A 20,151-nucleotide genomic window follows, 5' to 3' on the forward strand; every position below is an offset into this window, starting at 1 on the left:
GCAAAACCTTGCACTTATTATCAAAATCATTTGCCAGATGTAAACCCAGTCCATCAGTCTGTCTACATCTGTCTGAAGCTGCAAAAGTTCAAATCTTATTCTAGATTTATTTTTCAACTTGGAATCATTTGGTAATTTCAATATCACAAAGCAGCCCATTATCAATATTATTAATAGACATAAAAAAACAATCCTATGGATGATCCTTATGTACCCCACTTGTTATGTTAAACCATTTGGAGGCTTGACCATTAATCACAACTCTTTGTTTACAGCCAATTAACCACTTTCTTAGCCACTAAAGTAAAACCCAATCTATAATATGTGACTTAACTTCAGTTAGTATCTGTGATGTGGATAGGGAGCTGTGGTTCTGGTGCATTACACATGAAAACTTCAGTTAGTATCTGTGATGTGGATAGGGAGCTGTGGTTCTGGTGCATTACACATGACAGCTAGACACTGAGTGTGAACAATGGTTGCCTCGTTTGTCTGTATTCCTGGTGCTGCCTCGCTGAAGCAAGGGGTAGTGGTGCTGTTTCCTGTGCGGTGGGCTAGCGCCAGGAATGGTTGAAGACAAGCATGTATGATTATGTACATTTGTATATATGTGTATGTATATATATGTATATGTTGATATTCATACGTATGTATATGTGTGTGTATGGGCATTTATGTATGTATATGTGTGTAATAAATGGCTGGGCCATTCTTCGTCTGTTTCCTGGTGCTACCTCGCTGACGCAGGAAACAGCAATTAAGTATAATACATAAATAAATATGAATAAATCATGAGAGAAATTAAGTGGATTTGTCAGCCATGAATGATTCCATTGAAAACTATGCTGATAGTCAATTATCATGTGGTGGTCCTCTAAATGGTTTGCAGCTTTATCCCAAATGATGGTTTTCTAGTTTACCAACCATAGATGTTCAGCTGATTGGATTATAATTTCCAGGAAGTATTATATTACCTTTTTTGAAAATGGGTAATGATTTTGAATCTCTTGAAACTGGCATTTGAAACAGTTCCAGCATTACTGGCAGTTTCCAAGTGAACCCTCCCTGAATTGGACTAATTGGGGAAAGACTGTAAAATAAATCTATTTTTCCAACATCTACTATTGGTTCATTATATCAGACCTTCACTGGGTTCTCAGACTTACTGTCTGATAAATCTAATGATAGTCTAAATTAGCTATAAGGGTCAGATGATAAAGTGCTGCAAGTATCTGTATGTATGCAATTACCTAAAAGTACACCAGTAGAACACAATACAGTGGTGCTATGCATTTTATATACAAAACCCATATTGTACTTACTAGAGTAGTTGCTGGTGATACACAAATACCTATAGTGATTTTGGGGCTACAAGTGATGGTAGACATGGCCATGATGAAAGTAGCGTGGCTGGAGGTGATGGTGGAGGACGCAGTAGATTTCACATTCACCATAGTATGAATTACACTTATGATATCTATGTATTACAGTTCCATACTTATCACAGTAAAAATTGAGGTTTTCTGGAACCAAAGTGTTACGAACCACAATGCAGATTGAGAAATGTTGATAGCATGGGCAATGGAGCAAAACTATTCTGAGGTTCAGAGAAGACAAAATGAACAAACCTACATAAAGGAATATTACTGTACTATAAATGTAAGATAATTAATTACTGAACAATGCAGTCTTTAATTCTGGGGGAAAAATCATTGTTTCCATTTACTACAAATGAAGTGGTTCTCTAAGTTTATTCATGATGCAGTAGAGTACTTTCCAAGAAAAACTTCAGATATCTTATTTATGTCTGTACTGAAATAAAACATTTCTATATAATATCAATATATACAATGCTACAACAAAAGAATATAGCAGTACACTCATTTTCATGTACAAAACTAGAGTACTTACCACAGAAATCATTGGTGAAAGCTAACACGGATCACTTTCAACTATCATCAAATTTATCAGATCAATTCTGATAAATGTGATAAGAGCCTGTTGAGCTTTGGGTGTCCAATAAAGCCAATTTCTGATATGTACTGTGTCAAACATAAAAAGGTTTTACTGTATGCATATCATACATCCTTTTTGGGGATATATTTCATCTTCAACTGAATTCTGGCAATATAGTTGTTTGATATGGCCTTGTACAACTGTGATATTTCCAAGTTTATACTATACTGCTAACAACTACTTTCCTCTCTATAAACTTGAATTTAAAATCATTACAATAAATGTAAGTGCTATTTGCCTGTTTATGGGGTTGGAGGTAGAAATCCCATCCTAGAAATTAATTCCCATAAAAGGTGCATGCCTGTATGCACTAACTCCACCAAGGGAATGGGCAAGGTGTTAGTACTAATAGATAAGAGTCAGATATGAGAAGTGGCTTCAGAACATAAATAACTATAGTAATATATTGAGTACAATAACCTTTCCTGCATCAGAACTTCATAGTTCACTACAACGCCTCTGCCCATCATTTAATTCCACTAATGTCTCAACCTTGCTACTATGGAAAAGACTTTCAGAGGGGTTAGCTGGTTTCAAGCGATGGGTTCACTAGCTGCATCCCTACTCTAGTAGATGTCTGGAAATGGATACTTGTTGAAGAAGCTGGCCTTTCCACATGTGTACAATTACTCTGACATGACAGAAGTGTCAACCATGCATCCTACAAAAAGTAATACAAAAAATTACATGTAAAATTTTCATGAGTATAGCGGCATGAGACAGCAGGAAACTAACAGCAAATAAATAGCTTGGTTCATAACATATAACTCAATGATTAATAAAGTTCATGTCTTACAAACACAATTCTCAGCTGTTCTTTTCCAAGCTAAAAAACACATTACAGAGGAAAATAAGCACACTAAACATGACCTGTCTAAAACATTTCCTTCTCTTAATATAAAATCTACAATAAAAGATTAGTTAAACAAGATTCCTGTTTTAGCTTAATCTGTTACAATGTAAGTGAGGTTATTGATAACCACATCTAGAAGCTTACATCAAAATAAATTCAAGCTAACACCAGCAGAGCAATTTCTGTACTTATGAATATACTTTTTACCCTAGCATATACTTAATGTGTCAAATATCCCCAGAAAGGCTTCACAAATTTGCCTTGTCAGCCTTCCAACATGTTTGGATATATGAGCCATTCCTAGACATCTGTACATATGTCAGATTTCTCAGGTTTTAAGACCTAAGTTACATGGCAATAGAAATAAGTTTGCTAGAGATTCAGTATGTCCACAAAACACAGCAAATATGTATTATACTTTCTGCTGTTTTGTTTCAACCCTGATCCCATGGCCTCTGACAATGTTTCAAGCTAAATACAGTGAAAGTGTAACTCAAGCGTAAAAGAAGGAAAATGGGCTTAAACCAATAACAAACACCATTACAAATCAATCAAGAAATGAAAATGGGCAAAAAATATATTCTAACATAAGCATTGACATTAAATTCATAATGTGTTTTCTATGTTTTCCACTTAATGAAATATCAGACTAGAAATTTAAACTTTTTACACTAAAAAATCTCTACCGCAATGATGTCCATTATTTACAGAAGCTAGGCACATGGACAGCTATATACATATGCTACCAGTAAAAGAAAACTGTATGATATCACTGGATTAGCGACATTTTAATGTACTGATACATGAACAATCATGAAGATGAATGTAGTATGCAAATACAGGCGATGACTGCTTTAAACTGTGTGATAAACAAGAAATACATTCAATGATAACTTTTTTATAATGGCAAGATGTTCGTTTTGAGATTTCATAATCAATTATCAGTTCATCACTAACAATATTTCTCTCTGTTGTGATCATATTAATACAAAACCCAAATGCCCCTCTAGTTGCCATTAAAATTGAATACACCCAATCTCTGCCCCAAGTGATTCAGTTATAATGTGGTGAATAGGCACATAGCGTTATGCCATGTAAGAAGTGTTATAAGTCCATGTCATCAGAGTCAGGTAAATCAGGTAAGTCCTCTAACTGTGGAGGTCTGTGTGGCTCAACAGCATTAAGATCTAGAAGAGCAGTGTTATTATTTTCCTCCAGCCACATAAAATTTGGTGCATTACCATTGTTATTGTTAAATTCCATACGCTCTGAGAAGTCATCATCAGCCATGGGGTCAGGTAATGGGCTGGCAGGCCTCCTCAGGGGCAAGTATCCACCTCGAGAACCAGAAGATGTAGAGGGAAGAGACAATAAATCATCGTTAGCATCTGAAGGTGCTAAAGGAGCATTCCCACTAAGAGATGATGATGATGATGATGATGCCACTATAGAATTTCGACCAAGGAAAGACAAAGATGGTGGAGGTGAAGAAACAGAGATGCCAGAATCAGGGGAGCTACTAGTAGATGTGTCTCCAGTATGTGAGGATTCGGAGGCACTCGTCAAAGATTCGGAAGTAGACTTTACACTCTCCGTAGTTTTCAACTGTGTGTTTAAGTCTGGAGTAACTATGTTTCTAATAATATTTCTTGGGGGCTGCCACAACACCACTTCCATGCTTGGTTTAGTTCTGAAAAAGATAATTGAAAAATAGTGGGGTATCTAATATACACCAAGTACATCTTTTCTTTTCTTTTTTTCTGTCATACTTGTTTGCTGTTTCCTAAGTTAGTGAGGTAGTGTCAAGGAAAGACAAAGAAAGGCCTCATTTGCTCATATCCAATCTCTAGCTGTCATGTGTAATGCACTAAAACTACAACCCCCTATCCATGACTAGATGGATGTTTATATATATACAATCATAAGTATATATGTGAATAAGAGCAAGGTTCTTAGGTACAGTAGGGTTGAGGAGAAGTGGGAGACCAAATTGGAGGTGGAAGGATGGAGCGAAAAAGATTTTGAGCGATCGGGGCTTGAACATGCAGGAGGGTGAAAGGTGTGCAAGGAATAGTGAATTGGAACGATGTGGTATACCGGGGTCTACGTGCTGTCAAAGGATTGAACCAGGGCATGTGAAGCATCTGGTGTAAACCATGGAAAGTTTTGTGGGGCCTGGATGTGGAAAGGGAGCTGTGGTTTTGGTGCATTATACATGACAGCTAGAGACAGTGTGAACAAATGTGGCCTTTGTTGTCTTTTCCTGGCACTACCTCGCGTGTGTTCGTGGGGGAGGGGGTGTCATTTCATGTGTGGCGGGGTGGCGATGGGAATGAATGTAGGCAGCAAGTATGAATTATGTAGATGTGTATATATGTATGTGTATGTATATATATGTATATGTTGAAATGTATAGGTACGTATATGTGTGTGTGTGGACGTGTATGTACATACATGTGTATGTGGGTGGGTTGGGCCATTCTTTCATCTGTTTCCTTGCACTACCTCGCTAACGTGGGAGACAGCAAAAGAGTATAATAAAATAAATAAATAATGTATAAATACTCACACATATATACCATACTACTATCATCATTCTTGGGAAAAAGGGAGAAAGAATACTTGTCACTTATCTCATGCATGTTGTAAAAGGTGACAACATGGGGTGGGTTTATGACACTGAAAATCCTTCCCTCCTAAATTACTACCTTTCCAACACAAGAAATACAGAAAGGAGTCAAATGCAGATCTTTCCTCTCAGGCTCAGTTTCTTCCTCTTGATGCTATATCACTCAAGTGGAAATGGCAAACAGGTGTGAAAGATTGTCATATTCTTAGTAACTAAATCTAAGACATCTTTCATTGGAATCTTCCAGACTTGAGGCTGAAGCCCATGCTAGAGCAGGGGAAGGAAGGTATCTTTGCGAGAAAAAGTTTTCAACAACTCTGTACTCTTTTCCATCTGCTGATGATGAAACTGACTCATCAAAGGTAACCTCTAATTTGTAGTGTTACTTCTCGCAGGCAGAGTCCATAAACACCTGCATGTGCATATTTTTTACATGTAACAGCTCATCCCTTAATGTCTGGGACAAATGAACAACGAATGGTATCATTCGCATATATCCACTCTCTAGCAGTCATTAATAATGTAAAGAAACCAGACCCTACCATCCACAGCCAGTCCCCAGACTATTCCATGGTTTACCTTGAATACTTTGTATGCCCTGGTTTGTTTTCTTTCATTTTGAAAGAATCTGAGAAAGGTGTCAGAGGAGGATGGAACGAGAAGTGGGAGACCAAATTGGAGGTGGAAAGATTGAGTGAAAAAGATTTTGAGCAATTGAGGCCTGAACATGCAGGAGGGTGAAAGGCGTGCAAGGAATAGAGTGAACTGGAACAATGTGGTATACCGGGGTCGACATGCTGTCAATGGATTGAACCAGGGCATGTGAAGCATCTGAGGTAAAACATGGAAAGTATTGTGGGGCCTGGATGTGGAAAGGGAGCTGTGGTTTCAGTGCATTATACATGACAGCTAGAGACTGAGTGTGAACAAATGTGGCCTTTGTTGTCTTTTTCTAGCGCTACTTCACGCGTATGCGAGGGGAGGGGGTTGTCATTTCATGTGTGGCGGGGTGGCGACGGGAATGAATAAAGGCAGCAAGTATGAATTATGTACATGTTTATATATGTATATGTCTGTGTATGTATACATATGTATACGTTGAAATGAATAAGAATGTGTATGTGCATGTGTGGACGTGTATGTATATACATGTGTATGTGAGTGGGTTGTGCAATTCTTTTGTCTGTTTCCTTGTGCTACCTCGCTAACACGGGAGACAGCAACAAAGTATAATAGAACAGAATGTATATAAGGGAGCTGCGGTTTCGGTGCATTATACATGACAGTTAGAGACTGTGTGCAAGAATATGGCCTTTGTTGTCTTTTACTAGCACTACCTTGGGCGCATGCGGGGGGACGGGGGGGGTGTCATTTCATGTGTGCCAGGGTGGCGATGGGAATGAATAAAGGCAGCAAATATGAATTATGTACACGTGTATATATGTAGTTTCCCATTTTAGAAAGTTAAAAAAAAAAATACAAGGAGGGGAGGATTTCTGGCCCCCCGTTCCTGTCCCCTCTAGTCGCTTTCTACGACACGCGAGGAATGCGTGGGAAGTATTCTTTCACCCCTATCCCCAGGGATAATATATATATATATATATATATATATATATATATATATATATATATATACACACACACACATACACACACACACACACACACACACACACACAAACGCACATATACACACACACACACATACATATATATACATATGAAAAATGTAAGAAACAATTTAGAAAACTGAAACTTCTAGCTTGAAATGAAATGAAAAAATGAATGTCACATAATGGTTCAACCTCTGGCTATGGAAAAAGGAAATGTATAATTTATTTACACAAACGTCAATAGTAGTTCTCATCAATTTAACCACTGTATCAATAAGCTTCAATGTCTAAGCTACATTTTTTCCAATTTCACTATTTTCTTGTCAAAGCACCATGTATGAAAACTATCACTCCAGTAACACAACTATAAACATTTACTTCCCCTTTAAAAAAGTTCTGGGGAAGTCTGTCTCAATACACTGCGGGACACTCTACCACCTGGCGAGGTTGGTGTTGCAATGGTTCTTGATTTACAAACGTAGTAGCTTCACTGGTAGGCCAAGGTAGTTCCGTTGGCGAAGAGGAGCTCATGAAACATGTCGGAAAGCATGCTACTGCAGGCAGGAGTGAAGGCTGATGCAAACTGGTATCGCTCTGATATATATATATATATATATATATATATATATAGAGAGAGAGAGAGAGAGAGAGAGAGAGAGAGAGAGAGAGAGAGAGAGAGAGAGAGAGAGAGAGAGAGAGAGAGAGAATAACCTTTATGGATGAACGAAACAAGAAAAAAATCAAGACATGAGAATCAAAAGTCACCTTAAATGCATGTGAAGCGTCTGGGGTAAACCATGGAAAGCTGTGTAGGTATGTGTATTTGCGTGTGTGGACGTATGTATATATATGTGTATGGGGGTGGGTTGGGCCATTTCTTTCGTCTGTTTCCTTGCGCTACCTCGCAAACGCGGGAGACAGCGACAAAGCAAAAAAAAAAAAAAAAGTACATATGTAGATGTCTGTGCATGTATATATATGTATACGTTGAAATTTATAGGTATGTATATGTGCATGTGTGGACGTGTATGTATATATATGTGTAAGTGGGTGGGTTGGGCCTTTCTTTCGTCTGTTTCCTTGCACTACCTAGCTAACACAGGAGACAGCAACAAAGCAAAAATGGGTATGTTTGAAGGAATAGTGGTTCCGACAATGTTATATGGTTGCGAGGCATGGGATATAGATAGAGTTGTGTGGAGGAGGATGGATGTGCTGGAAATGAGATGTTTGAGGACAATATGTGGTGTGAGGTGGTTTGATCGAGTAAGTCATGAAAGGGTAAGAGAGATGTGTGGTAATAAAAAGAGTGTGGTTGAGAAAGCAGAAGAGGGTGTTTTGAAATGGTTTGGGCACATGGAGAGAATGAGTGAGGAAAGACTGACAAAGAGGATAAATGTGTCAGAGGTGGAGGGAACAAGGAGAAGTGGGAGACCAAATTGGAGGTGGAAAGATGGAGTGAAAAAGACTTTGAATGGTCGGGGCCTGAACACGTAGGAGGGTGAAAGGCATGCAAGGAATAGAGTGAATTGGAACAATGTGGTACACTGGGGTCGACATGCTGTCAATGGATTGAATCAGGGAATGTGAAGCATCTGGGGTAAACCATGGAAAGTTTTGTGGGGCCTCGATGTGGAAAGGGAGCTGTGGTTTCAGTGCATTATACATGACAGCTAGAGACTGAGTGTGAACGAATGTGGCCTTTGTTGTCTTTTCCTAGCACTACCTCGAGCACATGTGGGGGGAGGGGGTTGTCATTTCATGTGTGGCGGGGTGGCCACAGGAATGAATAAGGGCAGACAGTATGAATTATTCCCATGTGTGGCGGGGTGGCAATGGGAATGAATAAAGGCAGACAGTATGAATTATGTACATGTGTATATATGTATATGTCTGAGTGTGTATATATATATGTATACATTGAGATGTATAGGTATGTATATGTGCTGTGTGTGGACGTGTATGTATATACATGTGTATGTGGGTGGGTGGGTGGGTGGGTTGGGCCTTTCTTTCGTCTGTTTCCTTGCGCTACCTTGCTAACGCGGGAGACAGTGACAAAGCAAAATAAATCTAATAATAGTAGGAATTATGTACATGTGTATATATGTTTATGTCTGTGTGTGTATATATATGTATGCTGAAATGTATAGGTATGTATATGTGCATATGTGGACGTGTATGTATATACATGTGTATGTGGGTGGGTTGAGCCATTCTTTCGTCTGTTTCCTTGCGCGAGGTAGTGCTAGGAAAAAACAACAAAGGCCACATTCGTTCACACTCAGTCTCTAGCTGTCATGTATATATATATGAATATATATGTTTCCCCTTTTAGAAAGTTAAAATACAAGGAGGGGAGGAATTCTATCCCCTTGCTCCTGTCCCCTTTAGTCGCCTTCTACAGCATGCGGGGAATGCTTGGGAAGCATTCCTTCTCCCCTATCCCAAGGGATAGGGAAAGGTAGTGCAAGGAAACAGATGAGGAACGGCCAAACCCACCCACATACGTGTGTATATACACAAATGTTCACACATGCACATATACATACATATACAATAGAATGTATACATACATATACATACACAGACATATATACACATGTACACATCCATACTTGCTGCCTTCATCCATTCCATGTAAAAACTGCATTAAAGGGATCCTGGACTTCATTATTAATTAACTCAGTATGGGCAAGGGTTCAAGGAAAAGTAATTAGAGGATCAATCATGCACAATCTAACCTTCACACATCTACCATACATCACTATGCTATGAGAATCACATCACCTTATTATACTAACTACCTCATTTAAAAAGACAGAACATACAATTTTTTTAATATCGATGGTGGAAGTTGAGACTCTCCAGGGACAATCTTCTTTACTTCATCTGCAATGACAAGGCGTGCAGATCCTTCAGAACTCAGTTTGTCCAGTCGCAAAGTTCCGTCCCCTCCTAAACCTTCATCTACCTCATCATCCAGCATCATGTCAAAGTCCTCTGTACAGCCCTAGAATTATATCATACACATTACAATATACCATCATATGAACCTTGGTAAAAAATAATATATATATGTTTTCAATCACAGATTTTTTACATAATTTACAAAATACCAAACAGAGAACAACAGTCCCTACCTTTTTGAAAAAGCATCAAGAGCAGACATCTAGTTTCTAGCTATCAGGTGTAACTAACTTACTGAAACCAAAGTCTGTCATCCAGAACCATGCCTCAAACATAATTGCTTCATACACTCTGTTTCAAATATCTAATTTCCTTTTCCATCTCATGACACTTTCCATGATATCTAATGAGCTTTCCCCGCTTCTTAGTTTCTCCAACCCTTATAACTTCTAATCCAATCTTTTTGTACCGGCCAATATTTTCCCCAGCCTTATGGATCCAGGAGGTTCATCATTTAACTCATCTTTTTTCATCCATTATAAAACCATCACAGTCCCCTCAATCCAGCCTCCTCCAAGCTGAACTAATTACAGGTGTACGGTCATGGTAACTAACAATGCTTGGCTTCATTTATGATCCAAAATTCAACCTAAGGTGGCTCTACGCTCATACTAAATTGCCTCTCAGTCTTTTAGTTTCAGTATGAAAATGATGAATATCCAACCTAAAATTTCCAAACAATCTTGTTTACTTACACAAGCTTCTATGAGCTCCTACAATAAACACAGAGTTCTAAAGAACTGGACCAAAACAATTTTGAAGGCAATCAGGTAAGCATGTCAGTTAGCACTGTCACTTATAAGTAAATGTTTCTCATTCATTTACTGTTACATTCCTGTACAGATTTGTTTTAATAAACTTCTTTATTCAACTGATCACAGATATGCACATTATCTCCATGATAATCATTTTCTATATAATGATCCAAAAACCTTCAGCGTATTGTACTTGGGACCTCTCATCAGTATGTCAGTTCCAATCCCTAATCTTCTTACAGCCACTTTTCTTCTTATACCTCACTTTTCCATTGGAAAAAAATATATATATATACATTTAAGAATCACTGCATTCAAGGGTCTCTTTGAAATCCAATATCAGTATATTCTATACAAAGGCAATTTTTGAATAATGTGATTTGTTCATGTAATGATGAAGACTTACTTTTTTACCAAGTCGGTGATTTTGGTAACTCTCTGAGAGGTGAAGAGAATTAAGATGTGCAGCCATTCTCTCCTCACTTATGTGCTGTTTGGCCAATGGCTTTCTGCAATAAAATAAAAGCAATTAGCTATCTTGCAAAATGCAAAGAATCCTTTTAAGCTGTTTGTTTTCAATCATGTCCATTAAGACCTACATACAGTTGATTAAAAATCATATAGGCATTGCTGTGAGTGACTTATCTGAAAACACACAGTGAAGGGCCAAAGTGTATCACTTAACATAACAGCTTCAATAATCTAGTCATTCTATCAATATCTCTCTGACGTTCGTTCCCCCTGGCAACACACATCAAGGGGGAGTCCATGGCAAAAGTTACCAATTATCCCATCCTTACTTGCCTCCCTCACATACACCATTCAATGCATTCTTCCCCCTTTTCTCTCCTTCCAGTAATCTTCCTCTCTTCACACAGTACATAATCAAATATCAACAGCAAAACACCCTGATTGCAGAATGGCAAAAGTTGTTGCAAGTAAATGAAGCTAGGCGAGTGGGTGAGGAATGGAAGGTATCTAAGGAAGCAGTGCTGGCATGGGCAAGAAATGCATGTGGCATGCATGTGGAAGGTGGGAAAATCAGGAAGGTTTGTGAGTGGTGGGATGATTAAGCAAAGTTGCTAGTGAATGAGAAAAGAAAGACAATATGGGCAATATTTAAATGGAAGGAGTGCAAATGACTGGGAGATGTGCAAGACAGTGTAGCTGGCAAAAAACAGAAAGGCACAGGGGTTGAAAAGGAGGACAAATGAGGGTTAGTGTGAGTGAGTATCAGAAAACCTCTGAGAAAATAATGATTTGAAAGGAGATTAACATTGTATGAAAAACAAGAGAACAAATGGAAAATTCTGAAGGGTACAAATGGGAAAGCAGTAAGAGAAAGGTAGCAGTTGGTAAACACCCACTGACCAGGGAAGTATATTGCCAGTACTAACCAACTGGGTATTGGGAGGATTAGCAATGGCTGGGGAGCGAGACAACACCTCTAACCAAAGTGTCTTTTTCTTTCAGTCTCACCCAAACGTGCACTTCTGGCATTCTGTCCACAAATATACAATCTCTCCTTGTAACACGTAATACCTGAAAACACTTAACTCACACAACTGTTCTTCATACTTCTAGATTTTCTTGAACACTGCCCTAGCCCTGCCTTTTGGCAAAATTGTAGGAGCAATAGATAGTAGTAGGCAGGAGCATTAGGCAGAAGTATTAGGTAGGAACATAATGCAGAAACATTAGGTAAAAAAAGTAAGTAGGAATATTAAGTAGGAGCCTCTGGAAACACTACGCTGGAGTTGCCCTCTTTCAGTGGCCTGTTAAGGGCGAGGCACTAAAGGCTCTGAAGTGGCACTAGAATTCACCAGCTATGGAGACTTTTGACATGGCCACCTCCATGAGGGTGTTCCCAGAGGGAACTGCCACAAAAGATACAGATAGATATGTAACAGGTAGTGAAAAAGTGAGTATTTTGAAAGACTGCTGAACCTCTGTTTTGACAGATTCAGATGTAGAGTGTTTGGGTTGGGGTGGCATGTGAAGAAAGAGTCAAGAGTGGTTTGGTGAAGTAAAAAGGGGGGAGAGGATGTACAGAACATCAGATTGGGGAGGGACAGCATGGTGTAAGAAGTGGTACAAAATGTGTAGATGTAAAAACAATCTAAAAAGAGATTGTCAATACAGATATGGAATAAATGGAAAACATTATGAGATAAAGAAGTAACCAAACCAACTTACATTTCCCCAGGTTCATCCTCTGGCTTTCGCTTGTAAACAAAGGGTATTCCATTCAAATGTGATCCTGCCATCCTAAAAGAGAAAAAGCTAGATTGGAGTACATAACATAAAAAACAAAAAATTGCCTTTTATATTATGTGCACTATCTTATTCTACTGCATAAAAACCCAGACTAGATATATTCACACAATACTGGAACAGTACATCTTTGTATAGTCCCCAATAGAAATGCCTAATCCCACACACACATATGCAACTGTAGATACATTCCAATAGAATCCTGCTTTTTTACATGTACTTCCAATTATCTAACCATTCATACTTTTACTTATTCTTTCTGTATCTGCATTCTCAGATTGTTCCTCTATGGAAGTGAATCTCAACTATAACTTCAACTAAATAACTGTATCATTCTCTGAACTGCAAATCCCTCTTTATTGATTGTAACCATGATACAAACAAACAGTTCTTCTTAACTGAATGTACCCAATCCTCAAACAACAAATCCCTCTTAATTGATTGCATATCTGCCATGCTCACTATCCAAACTTGAGTCAGAAAATCAAAATTATTGTAATTTTCTGCCAGTAAATATGTAATCATAAATCAAAATTATTGTAATCTTCTTCCTATAATCATGTTACATTTATGAGAAATTACCATGTATGAATAGAGCTCAGCCACCTCCATCAAAATTCATCCTCATGACTGATATCACACTTCTCACTGTAATGATATATACTAAATTTCAATCCCATGACAAAAGATGGAATATTATGTACCTGCTCGTGAAAAAAACAATTTGTCCTGATTTACGAACTAAATCTCGTATCAAGAACTGCATGCAGCTCCCAGCAGCAAAAATTCTGGCATCCATTTCACTCTTCATATATCAGTTTCCATGTAATTAGCATGTGCTCTTCAATTGCTCCTCAGTGAAGAAAATCATTTCGCTATGAAGATCAAAAATCATTACTTTTCTGTGACTGGCTACTGTTCTGTTTCTGTCTTGGTAATAACCTGACATTTGTTACGTCTATTATGTGAAAAAACTACAGTTGAACAGCAGTTATGGTAAATGAGTTTTTCACATACAAGTATAATTACCACATATGGGGAAGAGTACTTTGTTGCCTTCATTCTTTTATGACAAAAAAAGGCCTGTTTTGTAAATGAATGACATTTCAATATTTCAAACTATCTATTCCATCTATAGACATTAACTTTATTCTCAATTTCCAGGAGTGGATCAAGTGCATACAGCCTCTCAATCTACTCACACATCATCTTAAATATTTTCACCATGATAACATTTTGGTCTTATGGGTGCTGGAAAGAATGCGAACTACTGTAACACTAAATATCAAGATGCTCTTGTTAAATCATTTTCAGAGTAATGAAATTAACACACTAATTCAACAACTATGCATCTTGGCAAGTACATATCTGACTGAAGATGCACGAATGTGATGTAAAAGTATTTCATATCCCACCTGAAGTTAAAGCCCATGGGTGCTCTAGAGTTGAAATAAGTTGCACTGGGCATCTGTGGAAGGCCAAGGGTTGAAGCGATGGTGTTAGGACATACAGCAGGAGGGGGTGGCAGGGGTGGTGTCGTGAAACCCCCTATACCCCACATACTGGCTATGCTGGGCCGAGACACAGGTGGGTAACCAGCTTGAGGAGAGGAGAGGGGTGAAGTAGTTTGAAAACCCATATATACAGTTGTTTCTGAAGATGAGGTAGCAGGAGAGGTAACAGTGAGGTTAGAGTCACTCCCAGCAGATGTATGGCCCAAACTGGCTGCACCAAAGCCAACACCACCACCTACACTGCCTCCCATTGCCTGCACCTCAGGAAAGTTCATTGTAATGATACACCTGTAAGAAAAAATAACAATGGGTTAATAATATGACACTGCTTAGGCATGATTCCTAAGGGTATGTTCAATTTCCACAGTAGAGGCACTAGATTAGAGTTCTTACCATGGAGGAATATCTAAATAGAATGGGCAATCATATGGAGAGCAGTGATGGGGATAAATTCTTAAACAAGAGATAACATAAAGACTCAGTGATGGGGATAAATGACTGAACAAGTGTGAACACAACGACTCAACACATTATTCCAATCAAAGATGAAAACATGTTTTCATACATTAATAAAAAGATGACTTATCAAAAGACACTTTTCTATGCCATTCCAACCTATTAACTATCAAAATGCCACACATTTTATGTTCAAACATACCAAATCTAAATATGAAAACAATGTCTTTTTTTTTACTATTCTTTGAAAACCCTATTTCACAGGTAGAGGGGAGGGGGGGGGGGGAAAGGGTGCTAGGTCTTATGCTTGCCAGAGTTAGAGGGTTAAAGAGTTGCTGTCCCAGTTTTGAGATCACTGTTAAGAGGTACAGGATAAAAATAAAGAAAGGGAAGTACAAAGTGAAATCTACATGGATTCCATTTAAACAGCTAATAGGATGAATGATGTTCTGGCTCAGAGAGAAACGAAATTCATACTATAAAGTAACTATGCTAATAGAAAAAGACAAAGCTGAACATGAAATATATAAGGGAAAGTAGAAATGGTGAAGTAATGATTTCCCCGATGGAAAAGGAAAATGTGAATAATTACCAATTCTAAGAGTGTGGGAATTTAAACTGTACAAAATTATCCAGTGCATAGCTAGTCTACTATTCCCTGGGGATGGGGGAGAAAGAATACTTCCCACGTATTCCCTGCATGTCGTAGAAGGCGACTAAAAGGGGAGGGAGCGGGGGGCTGGAAATCCTCCCCTCTCGTTTTTTTTTTAATTTTCCAAAAGAAGGAACAGAGAATTGGGCCAGGTGAGGGTATTCCCTCAAAGGCCCAGTCCTCTGTTCTTAACGCTACCTCGCTAATGCGGGAAATGGCGAATAGTTTGAAAGAAAGAAAAAAAAGCTAGTCTACTGTATTAAAAACAGACTAAAACCTTTTTTTTAAACATATTCGCCATTTCCTACATTAGTAAGGTAGTGTTAAGAACAGGGGACTGAGCTTTAGAGAGAATATCCTCACTTGGCCCCTTCTCTGTCCCTATTTTTGGAAAAGTAAAAAAAAAAGAGGGGAGTATTTCCAGCCTCCCGCTCCCTCCCCTTTCAATCACCTTCTACGACATGCAGGGAATACGTGGGAAGTATTCTTTCTCCCCTGTTACCTACAAGATATAATTTTCTTATGTAAAATATAGGGATAGTTAAGGGGATCAAGTTAAATGTGGGATGAACTAATGCAAAAGAAGAAACATTTCTAGAAATCAAAAGAACCTATGGATACTTAACTTCCCAAAAGAGCCAATGTTAACATAAGTTTTAATATCTTCTGATAAAAATGATTGATATTAATTCATGTTTACATCCGGTTGCAGATACGTTTGTGCAGTGTGCATTCAAACATAAACAAGTGAATTTCAGTGAATATTTTTCATCTGGTGGGAAGCAGCACGACACTATCGCTAGTGCGTTTCAATTATAGCACTGAAAACATTAGCTGTTATGGGGAGTTTGGTGAAGTTTTCATTTGTTTTGTTCATCACTAGGAGGGCTTCTGCTACCTGTACATAAATCAACTCCAAACTTTTCATCTTCTTGGCTCTTAATACCATTTACTTATCTATTTTCATTGGATTAAAAAAGTGCAAATCATTATCTGCAGGTTTTATTTTAATCATAATACAGATACTTAACAATGCATTCCATTGCCCAATTTCCCACACCCTTAAATTCAATAATCACCAAAAAATGCTTGGGGTGTCTTGGCACAAGTGGCTACAGTTGGACTACAGGTGTAACTGGAAATATGAAACAAGTGCAGGTGAAAATATGCAAATGTGCTAAGTACGTGGTAAACGGATGATAAGGTCCTGCAACTTGACCATTATCCCTAAACACCGAAATACAGTGAAATATTCTTAAATACAAAAGGATTGCAGGGGGTCATCAAAATATACCTGCAATACTATAAGAGGCCCAGTCAACTTATGAAATTCATGTTTATATCAACGCATAATTCCTCTTCTGTGTGTTTTCTAAGATTTGCTTCAGGATCTCCATTTCAATAATGCAGTGCCCTACAAGAAGATTGCAGCAGGGTCAGCAAAATACATGAAGCTAATGCTGTAGGTAAGGCCAGCCCTAGCCTTTAGGGGGCCCTAAGCAGTCTCTCTCTTCAAGACCCCTTCACTATTCAAACTGCCCCTTAATTTACAAACTCCGGGGGGGGGGGGGGGATGCCCTTAGGACAACATTTCCTCCTTTCTGAAGGCTGCCATATAATGGATGGGATTAGGGGGCCTGCTTAGCAGTCATGGGCCCACACTCCGAGTATACAAAAGAATAACATAAATCTATATCTAATAATTTTCTGTAGGTACTTTAAATGCTTTTGCCTTGCAATCTCCATTCTGATGATGATGCCATACTCTTTACTCATTATGATTCATCATAGGTTCCAACTTTCATTCCAACACCATTGCCAATTTACACAACATAACAAAGTAAAATGATTATTTTTCTAACCCATACGACATCCGGTAAATTAATGTGGCACACTCACCATCGCTTAGACACCTTGTGTTTGCTGCCGAACCAGCCAAACTAGGGTAAAATTTCACCAAATAAAACTATACCACTACAAGTCTATTTCCCAAGTTCTAATGCATTCTGCTCATATTTCTTTGTATATGACTATCTAAGCAGTGTTCCAATGTTGAAAGAAATCCCATTCTGACCCACCATGTTTCTGAATATCCATTATGTGTACGGTTACAGGGGACAATGCCACACGGAATGTTTCTGAACATGTAGCACGGATGTATCAAAGTAATATAGAACAGAAAGACGTTCTGAGGCAATACAAATTATCTTTGTAACAGTATGTTCTCTATATATCAATAACTTAGCAAATATGAGCTTTTATAAGCCCAAAAGGGCTTGATTACATGTTACACTACCTCACTCTATTGAATGTTTTCTAGTGAACAATATTGATTTCAGTTCAAGTCCTGCCCTTACCATTCAAGATTTTATAAGAATCATTAATATGAAGACTAAGAATGCACGTAGAAAGATTTGTAAACAATCTACAAACACTAAAACTTCCTTTATTTTTTTCACAAGCCAAAGTTGAAGCCAAATTTATTCCCCCTCAAATAAGAGAATCTCAAGGAAACTATGGTTTATACACTTCCTTGAGGGCACTATCAAGAGAATCTCCTTAGCTTCCTACGAGCCACTCTACTGAGGGTGACACCAAGCTACCACGAGTCCTCGCCACGTCAGAGATCGTGACTAACCACCCAATCTCATATCAATCCCATGGCCAGGCAAAAAATACATAAAGATAATATCCACAAGACCATTTAAGTCTCGCATTGAATCAAAGTCCCCCAACACTGGGCGAGGGATCACCACCTTTGGACTGAATATCTCCACATACACGCCATTTCTGGGTACCACTAACCTTTGCAAGTCGGGATCAGTGATCCTTCGGCTAAATTAAGGAACAAAGGCCCGTCATAGATGATCTACAGCGTGAAAAGAAAAGGTCTTTTAGGTGGTAATAATCACAAGACTGAATGTTTACCAAACAAAACTGATCGGCTGCTGCGGCAGGACACCTGACTCTCGTCCTGCGCATCGAGGATTAGTGACTGGAGACATGACATTATTAATTCTCTATAAAAAGCATTATCATAAAACTTTGGATAGTGAGACAATTAGAATTAATTACCTAAGATTATTAAATGTCACCGTTGCTTATATATACCGCAGACAATTTAACTGTAAGGTAATCACCAACTTTGCCTTTGATTGCATCCTTTATGACAATGTTGACAGTGTTTATTGTGTTTATGAGAAAAAAATATATGAAATAAGTTATGACTGCTTGCCAGTAATAATAAATGAAACCCAAATTAATCCTTCTATTTAAGGGAATGAATGCAAGCAAACAAAGTCTTCTTTTTTCATCCACTTCGCGAACACTCGTATTTTTTTTTTTCACTCGTTTCTAGATATTTCCAGTAAGTTCGTTCAAGGGACTTACTTATCTCTACCATATCATATACATAGAACATTAGCGAAGCATTTATGATAAACTATCCAAGTAGTCACCTTACAATCATTTTCCTAGATGATACGCCATGAGCTGACCAATCACCGCACAAGTAACTACAACCCCCAACTATAAAGCCAACGACTAATAACAACTCAGCACACAAATCCCGTAGGCTACATCATGTAAATAATAACACGTTGTCTTCTCGGAAAACATAAGAGAGATAGAAATTTATCCTGGATAGACTGCGTTTTATTTTTTTCTTGCACTACCTTGGTAATGGAATTACTGACAAAAATACGGAAGGAATATGGTTGCCTACTTCTCGTTTTGACCGAGTTCTTCCTTTTATTTGGTTATCATTAAGTTTGGAAAAAAATAAAGAATCTCCCATATAAACATTTTTCCTAGCGATTTGTTGGAATCATATTTCAGAATTATTTAAGGTTATACGGAAGCTAACACAGTAAATTGTTTAATATAGACTTTCCCTTCAATGTGTCTTGTGGTCGATTTCTGAATAAATGGTTTGGAATATTTAATGTCCTGTTGTCTTTTCCTTTTGCTTGTTTCTGTAGGGCATTAACCATGTCGTTAATCGTACATTTTAACTTTCTTGTGGTATATTCAAGTTTATTGTTGGCTATAATGGAATACACTTTTTACTGTGTGTGAGTACTGCACTGTGTACAGTAATCGTCTTGTATCAGCAAGTTTAAAGTTATTATTGAACTGCAATAAAACGTTTGAGGCACAAGCCAGATACTGTTGTAAAGGTTATAGATAAACACCCATGTTGTACAGTATATATGATTTATATAACTAATGTGGCACATTGCTTTGCCTAGGTGAAAAGTATATGGCTATAATGAAGGACTCCTTAAGAAAGGACGTTTTATTAATTGCAAATTCTAAATATGTTTGGACTTTAGACCTCCTGTAGTATGGGGAACACATGCAATGGGAGCATTGAGTCCTTGGAAATGGCCCTAAATTGACTAAACGTACTGTATAATA

At 38.1% G+C, this 20,151-nt stretch overlaps 1 protein-coding gene across 2 annotated transcripts; it reads right to left on the minus strand.

Moving 5' to 3' along the window:
* Positions 1–279: 279 nt before the first annotated feature.
* Positions 280–18,712, minus strand: LOC139746016 (uncharacterized). 2 transcript variants are annotated; one of them, XM_071656817.1, is made up of 6 exons: positions 18,538–18,712; positions 14,526–14,912; positions 13,033–13,104; positions 11,243–11,345; positions 9,943–10,124; positions 280–4,559 (listed from the first exon to the last, which is right to left on the minus strand). In XM_071656817.1, the coding sequence occupies exons 2-6, from the start codon at positions 14,897–14,899 to the stop codon at positions 3,974–3,976; spliced, it is 1,317 nt and encodes a 438-aa protein (XP_071512918.1). In that variant the 5' UTR covers positions 14,900–14,912; positions 18,538–18,712; the 3' UTR covers positions 280–3,973. The 2 variants fall into 2 exon arrangements, with proteins under 2 accessions (XP_071512918.1, XP_071512919.1); XM_071656818.1 differs by having other exon boundaries at positions 2,885–4,559; positions 18,661–18,702.
* Positions 18,713–20,151: the final 1,439 nt, after the last annotated feature.

The sequence above is a fragment of the Panulirus ornatus genome, chromosome 63, assembly GCF_036320965.1.
Source record: "Panulirus ornatus isolate Po-2019 chromosome 63, ASM3632096v1, whole genome shotgun sequence".
NCBI classification, from domain to species: domain Eukaryota; kingdom Metazoa; phylum Arthropoda; class Malacostraca; order Decapoda; family Palinuridae; genus Panulirus; species Panulirus ornatus.